Source organism: Elgaria multicarinata, chromosome 7, assembly GCF_023053635.1.
Source record: "Elgaria multicarinata webbii isolate HBS135686 ecotype San Diego chromosome 7, rElgMul1.1.pri, whole genome shotgun sequence".
In the NCBI taxonomy this organism is placed as follows: Eukaryota; Metazoa; Chordata; class Lepidosauria; order Squamata; family Anguidae; genus Elgaria; species Elgaria multicarinata.
This window is the reverse complement of record NC_086177.1, coordinates 62,702,779-62,717,296: the sequence shown is the minus strand read 5'-3', so window position 1 is coordinate 62,717,296 and position 14,518 is coordinate 62,702,779. Positions and strand designations below refer to the sequence as shown.

At 38.6% G+C, this 14,518-nt stretch overlaps 1 protein-coding gene across 1 annotated transcript in view; it reads left to right on the top strand.

Annotated features, from left to right (window-relative positions):
• The first annotated feature begins 7,910 nt into the window (after positions 1-7,910).
• The window catches only part of CCDC178 (coiled-coil domain containing 178), a 173,472-nt gene continuing 166,864 nt past the window's right edge, over positions 7,911-14,518 (top strand). Inside the window, exons 1-4 of the mRNA XM_063130693.1 lie at positions 7,911-7,968; positions 10,007-10,146; positions 11,658-11,692; positions 12,478-12,569. Coding sequence (XP_062986763.1) covers positions 7,911-7,968; positions 10,007-10,146; positions 11,658-11,692; positions 12,478-12,569 — 325 coding nt within the window. The remainder of the gene's footprint in view (positions 7,969-10,006; positions 10,147-11,657; positions 11,693-12,477; positions 12,570-14,518) is intronic.

Genomic DNA, 14,518 nt, shown 5'->3' with positions numbered 1-14,518 from the left:
CTGCTCTCTTTCGTAGCCATCTGGCAGCTCTCACTTGGTGATCACACTCAGAGTAGGGTCTCTGGCAATGACCTCAGTCTGGGTAGGAATATATGGGAGGAGGGGATCCTTCATTGGGCAAAAGGCAGGATACAATAATAATAATAATAATTAATAATAAAGACTACCTAGACCTAAGCAGTTTAGGGCTTTAAAAGTTAACATCAGCACCTTAAATTGGCCTGGAAACAGATTGAAAGCCGGTGGAGCTGACAGAGCACTGGCATTTAAATGTTCAAAAGGTCCAAAGCATTAAGGTTTTGTGTCCTTTCAGGATCTACCCCATACTTATCACTATAATGCAAACAGTTGTGTACCATCATTTTAGCTAATGTTGAAACAACATCACACTCTTTTAGTGATAGATTTTTAGAAGTCTAGAATAAAAAAAGGAGTTAATTTGATAACACTACTTCAGGGAGAAAGCATGGAATACAAAGGTACACAGCAGAAGACAGCTTAATAGAAACTGTGGTGTAGAAGTGATACTTGGAAAGACATACAGTTCGTTGTGGGAGTAATTGACTACTGAACGAGTACAGAAGAGGATCAGTAGATTATTGTTCACATGTAGAACTTCATGCAACATAATATTAGAAATTTAAATTATTTTCACAGATAAATAGTTCGCGTAATATGGTGATAGCTTATGGTGGAAATCATGAGAAAAATCAATAACAAAATGTAAGAAGGACTATGCTGGATCAGATCAAAAGTCCATCTAGTTCAGCGTTCTGTTTCCACACTGGCCAACCAGATGCAGTATTAGACAAAAGTATTTAAGACTACTGTATTTAAAGACACAATCCTATACATGTCTAGACAGAAAGGGTCCAACAGTTCCAAGCATTTCTCAGCATGACTGGCTGGGGAATGCTGGGAGTTGTGGGACCTTTTTCTGTCTAAAAATGTATAGGGTAGTTATTTCAATGTTCCTCCATTGTTGAAATCCTTCAGTGTTACAAAGTTGAATCAGACATCTGTTTTGTTGTTACAGTTAAATATCAAGCTGGAGCCATCAGATAAGTTCATGGTTTGCCTCATATGAAAATCTGTTTGAATAAAGAGACAATCAAGGTTCAAAAAGGAATTTAACAGGTAAAAACACTTCAGTTCCATGTAATATAATGAATTTTGGAAGGGGACTGAAGAAGTCTGCTTTTCTTGAGCACTTGATTATTTAGTGCTCTTGAAAATGTCTCTCCAATTTCAACAAGTGAAAATACAGGCTTAATAGATTTTAACAACAGAACACCTACTGCTTTCCCTTGTGAGGGGGCTGTGGAGAAAGAGAATCTGCCAGTAATGTGAAGCGGAAAATTTTCTGCAGAAATTTTTTCCAGTGCTTTATTTGTCTGCAGAAAACTTTCCATTTTCTAAATCCATGAGTAAAAATGAAGGTTTGCCAGTTGCAAATACAATATTAGGCAAGCTTGGCAGTTTCAAAGTTGTAATGTTTTTCAGGTGATTATCCTTAGCAAGCATATACAAGAAATATATACATGTCATTGAAATGCATGTATGTCTCAGAGTGAAATGGAGCTAATAAACAGTGACAGTGAAATTGAGGATACGCCAGCAACCTCAGTGGAAGAGAGTTTAACTCTACTTAAATAGATGAGCGGTTGTCAGCATATCATGCACAGCTCTGTGGACTGCTAAAATTAATTAGGGTGCAATCCTAGACAGAAAAAGTCCTACAACTTCCAGCATTCCTCAGCCAGCCAGGACTCCCCTGCCAGCTAAGGATTGGGCTCTTAGTTTGTCAACATTTTTCAGAAACTTTGGTTTTTTTCTGAAATGTAAACAATGTAAGGGAGGTACATGCGATGCTCCTGAAATGTTTACAAGTATTCTAATAAAAAAATGACATAAAACATTTAAATCACATTAATTTTGCTTTTTAAATATTTCAGATCAAATACTTGTCATGTACTGGGACAAAAAACTAACGTTAGGTACTTTTTTTCTTTTAGCTTTGTTTACTAAATACAAGTAAAATTAATTAGATCTGTCTAAGTCAGGGTGGGCGGCTTGTGCCCTCCAGATGTTTTTGCCAATGACTCTAATCAGCTCTATCCATCATAGCCAATGGTGAAGGATGATGGGAGTTGTAGGCCAAAACTTCTGGAGGGCCACAAGCTGCCCACCCCTGTGGACACTGGAATATTTTCTGATGCAAACTGAACATTTTCTGATGCAAATGACCCCCATGCAAATGAACCTAATTTGCATTGGGAAATTTTCCAGAAAAAAAAATCCAACTCAGATTTTCTGGAAAACCCACATCACAAAAGCAAAAGCTCCACTGACGGATGCCATTCCATTTGTGGATGCACACTTGGATGTCACCCAATATGAGCTAGCTGGGAGGTATAGGTTCCTGTGGATACCATCTCACTTAGGCATCGTTTGGGCAAGCATTTCTCATCATGTATAGTATGTGTGGTCAATAATTAAACACTGGATATGTAAATTTGGATGAAATTGAAATATTATCCAGTTCCAGGGTTTGCAGCTACATTTCTGTGGAGCAAACACCCCTCAAAAACTGATTTTGTATAAGCCTCATATCTGACAGTTCTTGCTGCCACCCCATATTTCCATGCCATAGGAAAAACTTGGAAATTACTCTGGGTTCAAAGACATGTAAAACTTATAGGGAAAGTTTATAGTAAATTTTGATGATGAAAAAAATAAGAGAAACAAAATAATTAATATTTGATTACAATTGCCAAAATTATGTAATGTCCCTTTTTGTTATGAAAATGGTCATAAAAATAAACAGTGCAATATAAAATAATTGAACAACTTCATTAAGCAAACATCAGAGACTTAAACGTATACATACATTACCTAATATATAGGAAAAGGAACTGCACAGCTAATCATATGACAGAACATGAAGAAAAATTACAATGGTGAATATAAAGCATATGGTTGTTTATTATTATTTCTTTGGTTTATAAATAAACTCAATTTTTCCATGAATTTATGAGAGTTCTTTGAATTTCTTATAACATTTAATCCACCAGGACCTGGGGATTTATTATTTTTTTGCTCCCTTTGTAATTTGTCCTATTTCACAGAGAAAAATTGGGTATGAATTGTATAGTGGCTTCTCCTGACTCAGGCACGTCAGTTTCACTTCCATTCCACTTCTGTTCTTTGCAGTTTTGCAGTGAAGAACTAAATAATGTCTTGCTGAAGCTCTGAAAGTGTTTTGGAAAAAGCACTTGTCAATTTTACTCTACAGTGAAGAGATTCCACTAGCTTTGCTGCAGGGCTGGTGGTAGTCTTATCAGTTTAATCCAGTGGTTCTTAACCTTTTTGGTGTCACACCTCCCTTGTGAAAAATCTTATGACCCACGCCTCCCATGTGTTATCGGCCCAAAATTTAGGCTTAGGCAGGACGAGTTTGCATTTTTTAGTTCTGTCTCTGGACTAAAAAAATGCATATTCAATGAAAGGAACACAAACACAAGCAATGAATAGTTTTGTAGCCGACTGTGGAAGAGTCTTGTTTGTTTGTTTATAAACCACCCCTCAGCACTTGGAAGATCCCAGCCTCACAATCCAATCAAGTTTAGGGAGAAGAGGCCTATGCTGGGGGTTGTAGGCTAGGGTGACCATATGAAAAGGAGGACAGGGCTCCTGTATATTTAACAATTGCATAGAGAAGGGAATTTTAGCAGGTGGCATTTGTATATATGGAGAACCTGGTGAAATCTCTACTTCATCACAACAGTTAAAGCTGCAGGAGCTATACTAGAGTGACCAGATTTCAAGGGCTCCTGCAGCGTTAACTGTTTTGATGAAGAGGAAATTTCACCAGGTTCTCCATATATACAAATGACACCTGCCGAAATTCCCTTTTCTATTCAACTGTTAAAGATACATGAGCCCTGTCCTCCTTTTCATATGGCCACCCTATTGTAGGCCTTTTCTCCTGTGCTCCTAGGCGAGCAGTTGGAGACCATGTGACCTCACCCTCTCCAAACAGCATTCAGAGAGAACTCTTGGGCTGCTGCGTTTTCAAGGGGCGCTTTTAAAAATGTAAAAAAATTGAAAGAAGAAAGGAACAACTGCTTAAACTTCAAAAGGTGGAAACCCTGTCCCTTTCCCCAAGGAGAAATTCTCCAAAAATTTCTCCTTCCCCAAGCCTTTTTCTCCAGAGTTTTCGTTTTCCTCCCACCCCTCCACGAAATGCCCCAAAAATGGAACAATCAACACTTTTGGCCCAGCTCAACTTTTTGCAATAAACCGGGGGGAAAAGTGACTTAGAACAAAGCAGTCACTTACCTTGAAAGATTGATTGTTCTTCACGAACACGAACGCATGTGTAGCAGGTAACGATAACTACGATAACGCACATGGTGTACAAAAGAGCTACGTCCTAGCTCCCAAGATTAGTAAAAAGAAATAAGGTTGGGCCAAGCTGCGCTGCTATGTACTTGTAAAATAAACAATTTATAGTTGAGAGGCTACTCACACCTCCCCTGGAGTCAGTCCAAACCTCCCCTGGGGAGGCGTACCCCACCGGTTAAGAACCCCTGGTTTATTCCATTCTTTTTGCAAGTTTTGCAAACCATTCTCTAACATCTGGTGCTCCCCAGATGTTTTAAGACTTCAATTCCCATCAGCCCAAGTCATTATAGCAATCGTCAAGGATGATGGAAATTGTAGTCCAAAACATTTTTGGGGCACCAGGTTGAGGGAAGGTTGTTGTAGTTCCTGCTGCAAAGAAAAATGGTGAAATTGACAAGCTTGAGTCTGGAAAAGTGTTCACAGTATGTGTTAAACTGACACTCCAATTTTCACCCCTCAATTTCATCTCTAGAGCAGAATCTTCTCTAAACCTACAGCAGGGCTGGGGACAAACTATGTCAGTTTCATCACCACACTTTGCAGTCTTTGTACACAAATCTTTTAGCTTAGACAAAATGTAGCACATCCTATGACAACTATTGTTTACTCTGAGTAGCATATGCAAGAGACTGTACATCCAGAAGCTGATAATTCCCATTCCAAAGATAAAAAAGGCACAAGGCAAATTTTGACACAAGGCAAATCTTGAGATACTTTCTCCATACTAGTGGAACTGCAATATCTACAATAGAAATCAAACCTGATGAATTTCTACAGCATCCCTGGTTCTTAGGTACCCTCATAGATGAAGCTTAAAGTAACCTTTGAATAAGTTGCTTGGATGACATATTTCAACTCACCTTTTTACATCTATGGATTTATGTGAATAATTTCAAATTTTATGCCAGTTCCAAAGTAAAAATCTTCTCATCTGCAGAGGCAACGACTCCTTATGTTTTCCTAATCTCAACGTTTTTGTTTGTGAAATGGACCAGTATTAATATTTTTCTTTAACAAAAGGCACATTCATGCAAAGAGAGTGGCCTGCCGTTGTCACACTTTTTTTCTGGATGTGCTGGTTGCCTTAGTAACTCCAAATTGAAACTTAGTTTAACTATAATTGCTCCATATGCTTGAACAAATGACATATCACTGTGATCCTTTAAAACAGTGAGCAATTATTGGCAGAGAATTTAAAAGAAAATTAATGATCAAATGCTGAAATATGCACAACATGTCTAAATATTTCAAATGCCAAAAAGGATAATTTAATCTAATTTTTGTTTTAAAGTCTGTGATTCAGTTTTAAAAAAATACTGTAAAAGGGAAATGTTTAAACATTGCAAATACAGCCTGACCTAATATAATTTATTCAAAGCCAAAAGAAAAGCTGAAAACATTACAATATAAGGTGAGAAAAAAATGCCTTAAATCATTTTTTGTTTTGTTTTTGTTTTACACTGACAAGTTTTACACTGACAAGTTTCTTTTTCCTAAAGCTTTTAAAACTTGATGTTGTGCAGACTTCTACTGTTACTTTCTACTGTTAGTTTTACCCTACCCTGTGCCTGCTTACCCTACCCTGTACCTGTTTGCATTCTCTTCCCCTCCTTATTGTTTTACTATGATTTTATTAGATTGTAAGCCTATGCGGCAGGGTCTTGCTATTTACTGTTTTACTCTGTACAGCACCATGTACATTGATGGTGCTATATAAATAAATAATAATAATAATAATAAGTTGTATTTTGAATACAGAGATACTTTTTGTATAGTCTTTGACAATGATGTGCACAAATGCAATTCCACTGTACATATTTATATTTTTTTGACAACTGATGAACATCTTTTTGGATTTACTGTATTTCAACTAGAAACATAAAAGGCCTGTGCAAGGTAGGAGCCTTGCATGACCATACACATACAAAAAGGAATATACAGAAATTTGCCTTCTGTGCATATAGGTAGATAGATACTGCACCCTGCTGTGTGCAGTTAAGCCAACCAACTTATATGTACATTGTCCCATTCTTAATCATGATTTAAACTGTGGAGCAGAATTAAAATGTAATTTCTATCTTCTCCGAAAAGTTTGATAGACAGTGAGATTTATTAAAGTGTCCTTTATCTATTGCATTATTTTGATGTGGATTCTAATTTTTCACACTGAACCTGTTTTTAAAAACATAGTTTTTACAAGTGATTGTGTGAAATTATGCTTTGCAGTTAATGAAGAATTTTGTTATTGCTGTATTCTAACTTTCCTATTGTAATGTTAGTTTTATATTTAATGTCTTTACATCTTTATTGTTCGAGTAGTTTGAAGTAATAATTTAAAAAGTTGTGTGTAGTTGTTATTGATTATTTCATTTATTTAATGAAGTGTGAAATAGAATGTAGAAGCATTTACATATAGTATATCTGATGAGGCTAGGCACCTGTAGTAATATTCTGTATTTTCTTTCCACCTCTTTTCTGTTTTACCGAATGCCATTTACTGCATGAAAAATGCATCATGTGGTTGAAAATATATTACACGGCTTATTCACTTTAATCCTAAACATATTTAGTAGTAAATCCCATTGTTTGCAATACTATAAGGCAATGCAAAGTTCCTGGAAGTTAAGAGAATAATTTCATTTTTGATAACTTTCTCAGCTGTCACTGTTCAATGCGGAATAATTTAACAAACTTATTATTTTACTGGTGTTGTAACTTTGCTTCTGATCCATATCCAGCCTTTGGTGTGTGCGTTTTGCAACTTTATAGTTTGTTATTCTGTTCCTGCCAAACTGTCCGATAACACAAACATTTTGACACACAATAAAACATTTTGGACCCTGTCCATTTGGCTTTGGGATCAACCACTTTAGCAAACCCATGAGAGAGAGAACAGAGTGCAAGCTTTACTTTTACTTTTTCCTGCAACTGTTCCCACTTCTGAAAGACGAGTTGCTTTGCACTGAGAATGGCAAAAGGGAAACTGAAGTAAAACTCCTGTACTGTGATTATTTGTGTCTTATGCATACGTAACCATTCTTTGAAATATAGACGTAATAATAATAATTAGAAAATAATAAGAAATCCTTGACAATTCCATTGCTTTTAAAAACTGCAAATATGAATTGTACTAACAATGCTGCATGTTCATGCTTTGAATACTATGGGTTAGATCAGACTTAGGCCTTAGCTAGACCTAAGGTTTATCCCGGGATTGTCCCGGGGTCGTCCCTGCCTACTCCCGGGATATCCTGTGTGTCATTTACATGAACAGGGATGACCCCGGGACAATCCCATGATAAACCTTAGGTCTAGCTAAGGCCTAAGTTAGTCATACTTTAGTCTCATGGAAATCAATGGATCAGAACTATCTGAGTCATTCTAAGGGTACTAAAACATGACTTAGTCTGGATCCAAATCATTGTATGGAATCTTTTTTCTTTTTCTTCTTCCATTAAAAAAAAGGAAGAAAAGAACTAGGCTGTAAAGAACTGTGGGCAAGAATGACTGAAATGCAGTTGCTTTCTTCTTCTTCCAAGGATAATAGTCAAGAACCAGAAGGTATTTTTCTTCCTCTTGAAACTATGAGTGTGTGTGTGTGTGTGTGTGTGTGTGTGTGTGTATCTTCAAACAGATTTAAACTGATGACTTTTTACATTTGCATGTGTGATAAAGTACCTTGGTTGTACCGTTTATATATCTTTCCCATACATAATCTTTCATTTGTCATGAGTGTTTGAACCCACAGTGCCTTTTGGGAAGTGAAACAGAAAAGTAATTAATGGCACACAGTCACAATTTGCAGGTGTATGTATGTGATTAAGTGGCCCCAACCTATTTTGGCTACAGCTTACATAGCTTTGACATGGCATAAGGCAAAGATCTAACCATCTGGTCAATTCTCCACCCCAGCCCTCATGCAATAGAAGACATATAATCTTAGAATCATAGAATAGTAGAGTTGGAAGGGGCCTATAAGGCCATTGAGTCCAGCCCCCTGCTCAATGCAGGAATCCACCTTAAAGCATACCTTACAGATGGTTGTCCATCTGCCTCTTGAATGCCTCTAGTGTGAGAGAGCCCACAACCTCCCTAGGTAACTGGTTCCATTGTTGTACTGCTCTAACAGTCAGGAAGTTTTTCCTGATGTCCAGCCGGAATCTGGCTTCCTGTAACTTAAGTCCGTTATTCCGTGTCCTGCACTCTGGGATGATCAAGAAGAAATCCTGGGTCCACTGTAACATGTACTAATAACATAGAGCGTTTCTGCCAACTGGGTCTGTGGCAGGCATTCCAGTCCCTGAGCCTGGCTGGAGTCTTGAAGACTCCAAGATCCTTTATGAAGACCTCCCATTTGGGGATCAGGGCACTCCAATAGCTCTTTTATGTTCACAGGAAGTGGACTAGAGATGGAATTCCTTCTCCCAGGCCCACCCTGGGCCACTGGTTGCAGCACAGATAAGAGGTTAGGTAACCCTCTCCTCTTGAAACCTATGCAGTGGTGCAAAAGCCCCCTCCCTGAAAAGCGAGGACCTGGGCTTCTAATTCTGCTTGTCTTGTTTGTTTGCACAAAAGTGTTGTAGTTTATACTTTAAGACTGATGGGCTTGTCCAGTGGTGTCCATCTGCCAAGTGGAACAGACACCACTGGTAGAATGGATTCCCATTCCCCCATGTAACCCCCAAATCTGGGAACCCTTCAGAACAGATGTGGGGGTGCATGGGGGATGAAGGGGAAGGGGAAGAAGGGGAAGTCCTGCTGTACAAACAGAAGTCTGATGTAGCCCAATTCCTTGATCGGCAAGTCTGATGTAGCCCAATTCCTTGATCGGATGCTGACCACATGGTTCACCAGCATGATCTAGCACTGCAGCTATGGTTGCTTGCATTAATATGTCAGATAATCATAGCTTAATTTGATAATTGATGATATCTTCAATCACTAGTGGGAGACGGCATCCTTATCTCAAACCGCTACCCATATACCATTTGGGCTATTATGTGCATGCACATTTGGATTTCAACTTGAAATGAAGGGTCAAAATATGATGTGAGAACTCCATATTTCAAGCTGCCCATGTCTTTTTCATCCTCAGAAAGCATCCTGTTAGGCCTGATTTTTATTAGAGTCAAAACACGGGGTGGGGGGGGGTGGAGGAGAAGGGTCAAACACTTAAGCCTCATCTTATAGCCCCAACCTAAATCCTCCCCCCAAGCTGTTATTAGCCACAGAGGGGAAATATACATGCTTAAGGCTGCAATCCTTTACATTATTGCCTGGGAGTCAGTTCCATGGAATTCAGTGGGGCTTACTTCTTAGTAGGCATCCTGAGGGTTGCACTAGTGTGGGGGATGATTTGTCATGGAATTGACTTGGGGCAAAGAGCTTACATCCCACAGAATAGCTCTTGTGCAAATGGTGGGGAGGGGGCGTTTCCGTTTTTTTGAGAACAAAAACACGTTGGGAGCTCTAAACACAAAGCCCCCAAGTGACATCTAGTTTGGCCCTGTAGAGATCACTTTTTTTTTGGTAACTTTTCAAACTTTAAAAATATTTATTACTTGCATTAAAAAAACCACCCTATCCTGAATTATCTTAGGTATAAATGAAAAGATTCCATTGAGCCTTCCCTCCAGGCAACGTAGTTGTGCTGCGGTAAATACCCCATCTGCATGTGTTAACAAAGCTATTAATCACATTCAAGATCTAGAAGTGGAAGTGGAAGAATCCTTTCAACAGGTACTATTTATTTATATTTATTGTTTTAGCTATTATGCTATCTTTCCCAGGCCAACTTTACAATAAAAATAGACATACAATAATACAACAAAAACAATAAAAAAAACCCAGCTGCAATAAAATCTAAGACAATAGATGGCAGAGCAGTATAAAAACCATTCAATGGAGATGTTAAAATGCATGAATGAATAAAAATATATTTTTCTGGTACCAAAATGACACCAGAGTAATCGCCAGGCAAGTCTTCCTGGAGAGGTATTCCACAACTGGAGCATCACACCTGAGAAGTCCCTTTCCATGGTTATTCCTTACCAAATTTGTGGCAGTCTGAGCATCAAAGATGATCTTATTGTGTGGGTTGGGTTATATGGAGATAGACAATCCATTAGATATCCTTGTCCCAACAAGCCATGAATGACTTTAAAGGTAAATAGTAGCAATTTAAATACATTTCTTCAGAAGTTCTAATATCAGTAGTTAAATTCTAACTCTACCTTGGAATAATGCTCCAATTGGAAATATAAGGCTACTGCATTTTTATGTACTTTCTTCTCTTTTCTCCAACTAATTGGGATATAATTGCCATAGAAGTACTTGTCTTACTCTAAAGCAGCAGCATGCATCTGATGACATGGGCTCAGCCCATGAAAGCTTCCGCCACAATACAACAGTTAGTCTTTAAGATGTCACTGAACTCTTCTGATCAGGGGAGATTTTGAGTTAGCCTATTAAAATCAACCTGTCCACTTTCTGCTTGATACATTTATTTATTATTTAAAGCATTTTTACTCAACTCTTCAGCCAAAAAGGCTCCACAGATCAATTACATAAAGAGGACAGTCACAACACTCAGGCGTACAATCTAAAAGTCAGGATGCAAAAGCAAAAAGGGTCGAGGAAACAAGCAGGATCATGACAGCTGCCTTGCTGAATTCTCAGCTTTCATTAAGACAGGTGGGCAACTTCAGGCAATCTGGGGGGGGACATTCCCGATCCCTGGGCTGCACTCTGTGGGATGCTATGCAGTGTGGGACCCCCTTAAAAAAAACAACTTAAAAATCCAGTGGCAAACCAGTCCCTAGAACTCCAAAGTGCTAAAAGGGTTAAATTTAGTTTGCAAGCAAGCTAGATCTGACCCTTATAGCACTCTGTAGCTCTAAAAGTGATATTTTTGGAAGGGGCAGCATGGTACACTGTGGAAGGGGCCACATAAAGCCCATGAACCATGTGTTACCAAACATTGATTGAAGACAAGAAAGTAGGTTTCTGGCCCTTTTACTTATTGTATTTAGGATTTTGCTGTTTTGGATTGACTTACAATGGTCATGCTTGTATGCTCCCCCGCTGCCATCTCTGCTACTGATATTTGAAATTTATTACAAAATAGTTGGCTCAAAGCAGACATCATGGTATTATTTGATGTCCTGACATTTTTTAAGTCACAATCAATATCACACATTTAAATTCTAAATATGTAATATATTAACGAAGCCTCTCATTTATATTTGCAGTATGATCATTTATATAAGATGGAGAAAATTCCATGGTAAGGATCTTTCAAGTTTTGATTCAATAATTAATCCTAGGCACTCTTCTAACTAAAACAAACAAACAAGAACACTCTCTGCAATCCTATCAAGTATACAAAAAATTAGGTCCCACTGTGAGGTATAGGTTTGCAGCCAATATTAACAGATTCCTTCTCTTTTTTGAATAGGAGTCTGATTTGACTTTTAAAAGTATTGTATTGCAAGATGAGATAAGCAGTTGTGAAATTTGAGCTTCTCTAGGTCAAGAAATACGAAAATCAGCATTTCCCATGACAGTGCTCATAACTCGTGGGATTGAAGGCAGGTAGGAGGAGGGAAGGACCACATGATCCCATAAGGATGAAAAATAATGATACAGAACGTTTGCCTGGATCGAAGCAAAATATTAGCCTAGCCAACCATAGGACTGATTACCACCCACCAAACATAGATAGAAACACATGTACCCAACTCCTTCCCTCCATTGTGATACTATCATCATTTTGCTTGACAGTGAAAGATAAGCATAAATGACCTCAGCTCCCTGCCCAAAAGAAATCCCATTGTTTACATTGTGGGGAAATAACAGAGGTGCAGAAAGGAGAGTTAAGCGTTAACAACAAATGATTGCCAGCAGAAACATTTTCATATATAAAGGGTTTATTTATTTGCAATGAGAACTGAGGGACTAAGGAGTTACACTAATAGCTTCATTAAGGAGATGGGTTCTGAAGATAGATTTGAAGTACTGTGTAGGCATTGAAAAGGAAGTTCCAGGCTTACAATTTGACTAAATTTGCAGGGATACAGATACTCAAACTGTTGAAGAAACTAAAGATATCTGGTTATCAATCGCTTCTGAACTGAAGGCTGAACAGTCATTATACTGTAAAGGTAAATTTTTTGAGTATTTACTGGGTTTGCCAGAGTGTTATTGGTCAAACTATTGAAATTATTTCTAGAGAGCTTTTTATACTAGCAAGATTCCTACGTAATGATGGGATTGTTTGAAATCTGAAATACGACTAAGTCTGTCATATAGAGATCTTAATTTTCAAGCATTTTCAGCAGGGAGAGATCAAAAGGAGAGGATCCTTCTATTAGGAATGTGAGAAGTAGCAAATCCAGCTTGTTGAAGTTCTCTGAATTTCACCTGTTCGCTTGTTCCAACTCATGCCCATATTAGATTGCAAATTTTGTTCTTTTCTTTTTACATGAAAATCCTTACGTATTTTCATATGCATTTTTCCAAATGTATTCATCGACTGTTCACATCTTTGAAATGTACACATTTTTCTCCCAATGATTAAAGTGTGTTTGTGCACGTTTTCAAACCTACGCATTTTGTAATGCACTTTTTTTGTTTGTTTCATGAATCGCATTCCAAGCGCCAAAAAACAGACTTCACACACAGATTACATTCAAATAATTGCTTTCCGGGATGTATCGCTGGGAGGAAATATTTGGTCCTAGGGGAAAGAGGCTAATGAGTTGTGCCTCATGAAGAGTTACTGCAATCAAAGGTTGTAGTGTTTCCATTCATGGCATTATAAGCCATGAGGCAAATTGGGGAAAGAGCTTAGAAAATTAGCTTTGTTGCAGCGCCCAGGGGCTTTACATAATCACTGCATTTTTGTTTTTAGTAGGCAATAATCACTCAGACCTTGGATTAGTTCTCTCCAAACTTTCCTGAAAATTTTTGCTATGACACATTTGAAGGAACAGACTTGAAATCAAATTTGTTCCCAATTGGTGTAAGAGTTTGAGTTGAAGTTACACTTTTCACACTTCTTTTGCCCCATTTGGACCTCAGACGGTTTATACTGTTGTTTTATACTTTGAATGGTTTTAATTTTTGTGAACGGCCCAGAGAGCTCCGGCTGTTGAGCGGTATAGAAATGTAATAAATAAATAAATAAATAAATAAAAGAACTAGAAGGGGTCCACAGTGTATTGAAATCATGGGTGTGTGGGCATCATGGAAAGGATACAGAACAGACAATATAATGTGTGTATTAAATCTTGTTTTTCAGACTTAACTGGAGGAAAAATAGCTCCTAGAGCCTCAAAGCTTGCTCCTCAACTGCATATTGTGCACCAATTGTTTTTCTATTTAGCCTGCTATCAGAAACTAGTAGGGGTGTGCATGGACCCCCCGCTCCGCTTCACTTCCAGATCCGCGATTTTTGGACCGGGCCGCTTCGCCCCGCCCCCGCTCTGCCCATTTCCACTCTGCTCCGCTCGGAGCTCCGGATCCGGATCGGAGCTCCGTTTCCCCCCCCCATAGGGTTGCATTGAAAGCTAAAAAAGTATACAACTTTTTTTCTGTTCAAGTTAGAAACCTCATGTTTGGCACCATGACACCTCATGGACGTATACACATGCACGCCAAGTTTAAAGCCAATCCCATCATCCCCTGATTTTGGGGGAATTTATGAAAATCGGGCACCCCATTCAGACCCCTTTCCATAGCTCCGTCAATTTGCACGTTAGAAACCTCAAACTCACCACCATGACAGCTTATCCATGTGTCCACATGGACGCCCAGACTCAAGGCAGTCCCATCATCCCCTGATTTTTGGCAGGGCTCTAACCTCTAACGCACCACCCATAACCCTAAGTCACACCCCTTTCGATAGCTCTGTCAATTTGCACGTTAGAAACCTCAAACTCACCACCATGAAAGCTTATCCACGTGTCCACATGGACGCCAAGTTTCAAGGAAATCCCATCATCCCCTGATTTTTGGGGAATTTTTGAAAATCGGGCACCCCATTCACACCCCTTTCCATAGCTCCATCAATTTGCACGTTAGAAACCTCAAACTCGCCACCATGAAAGCT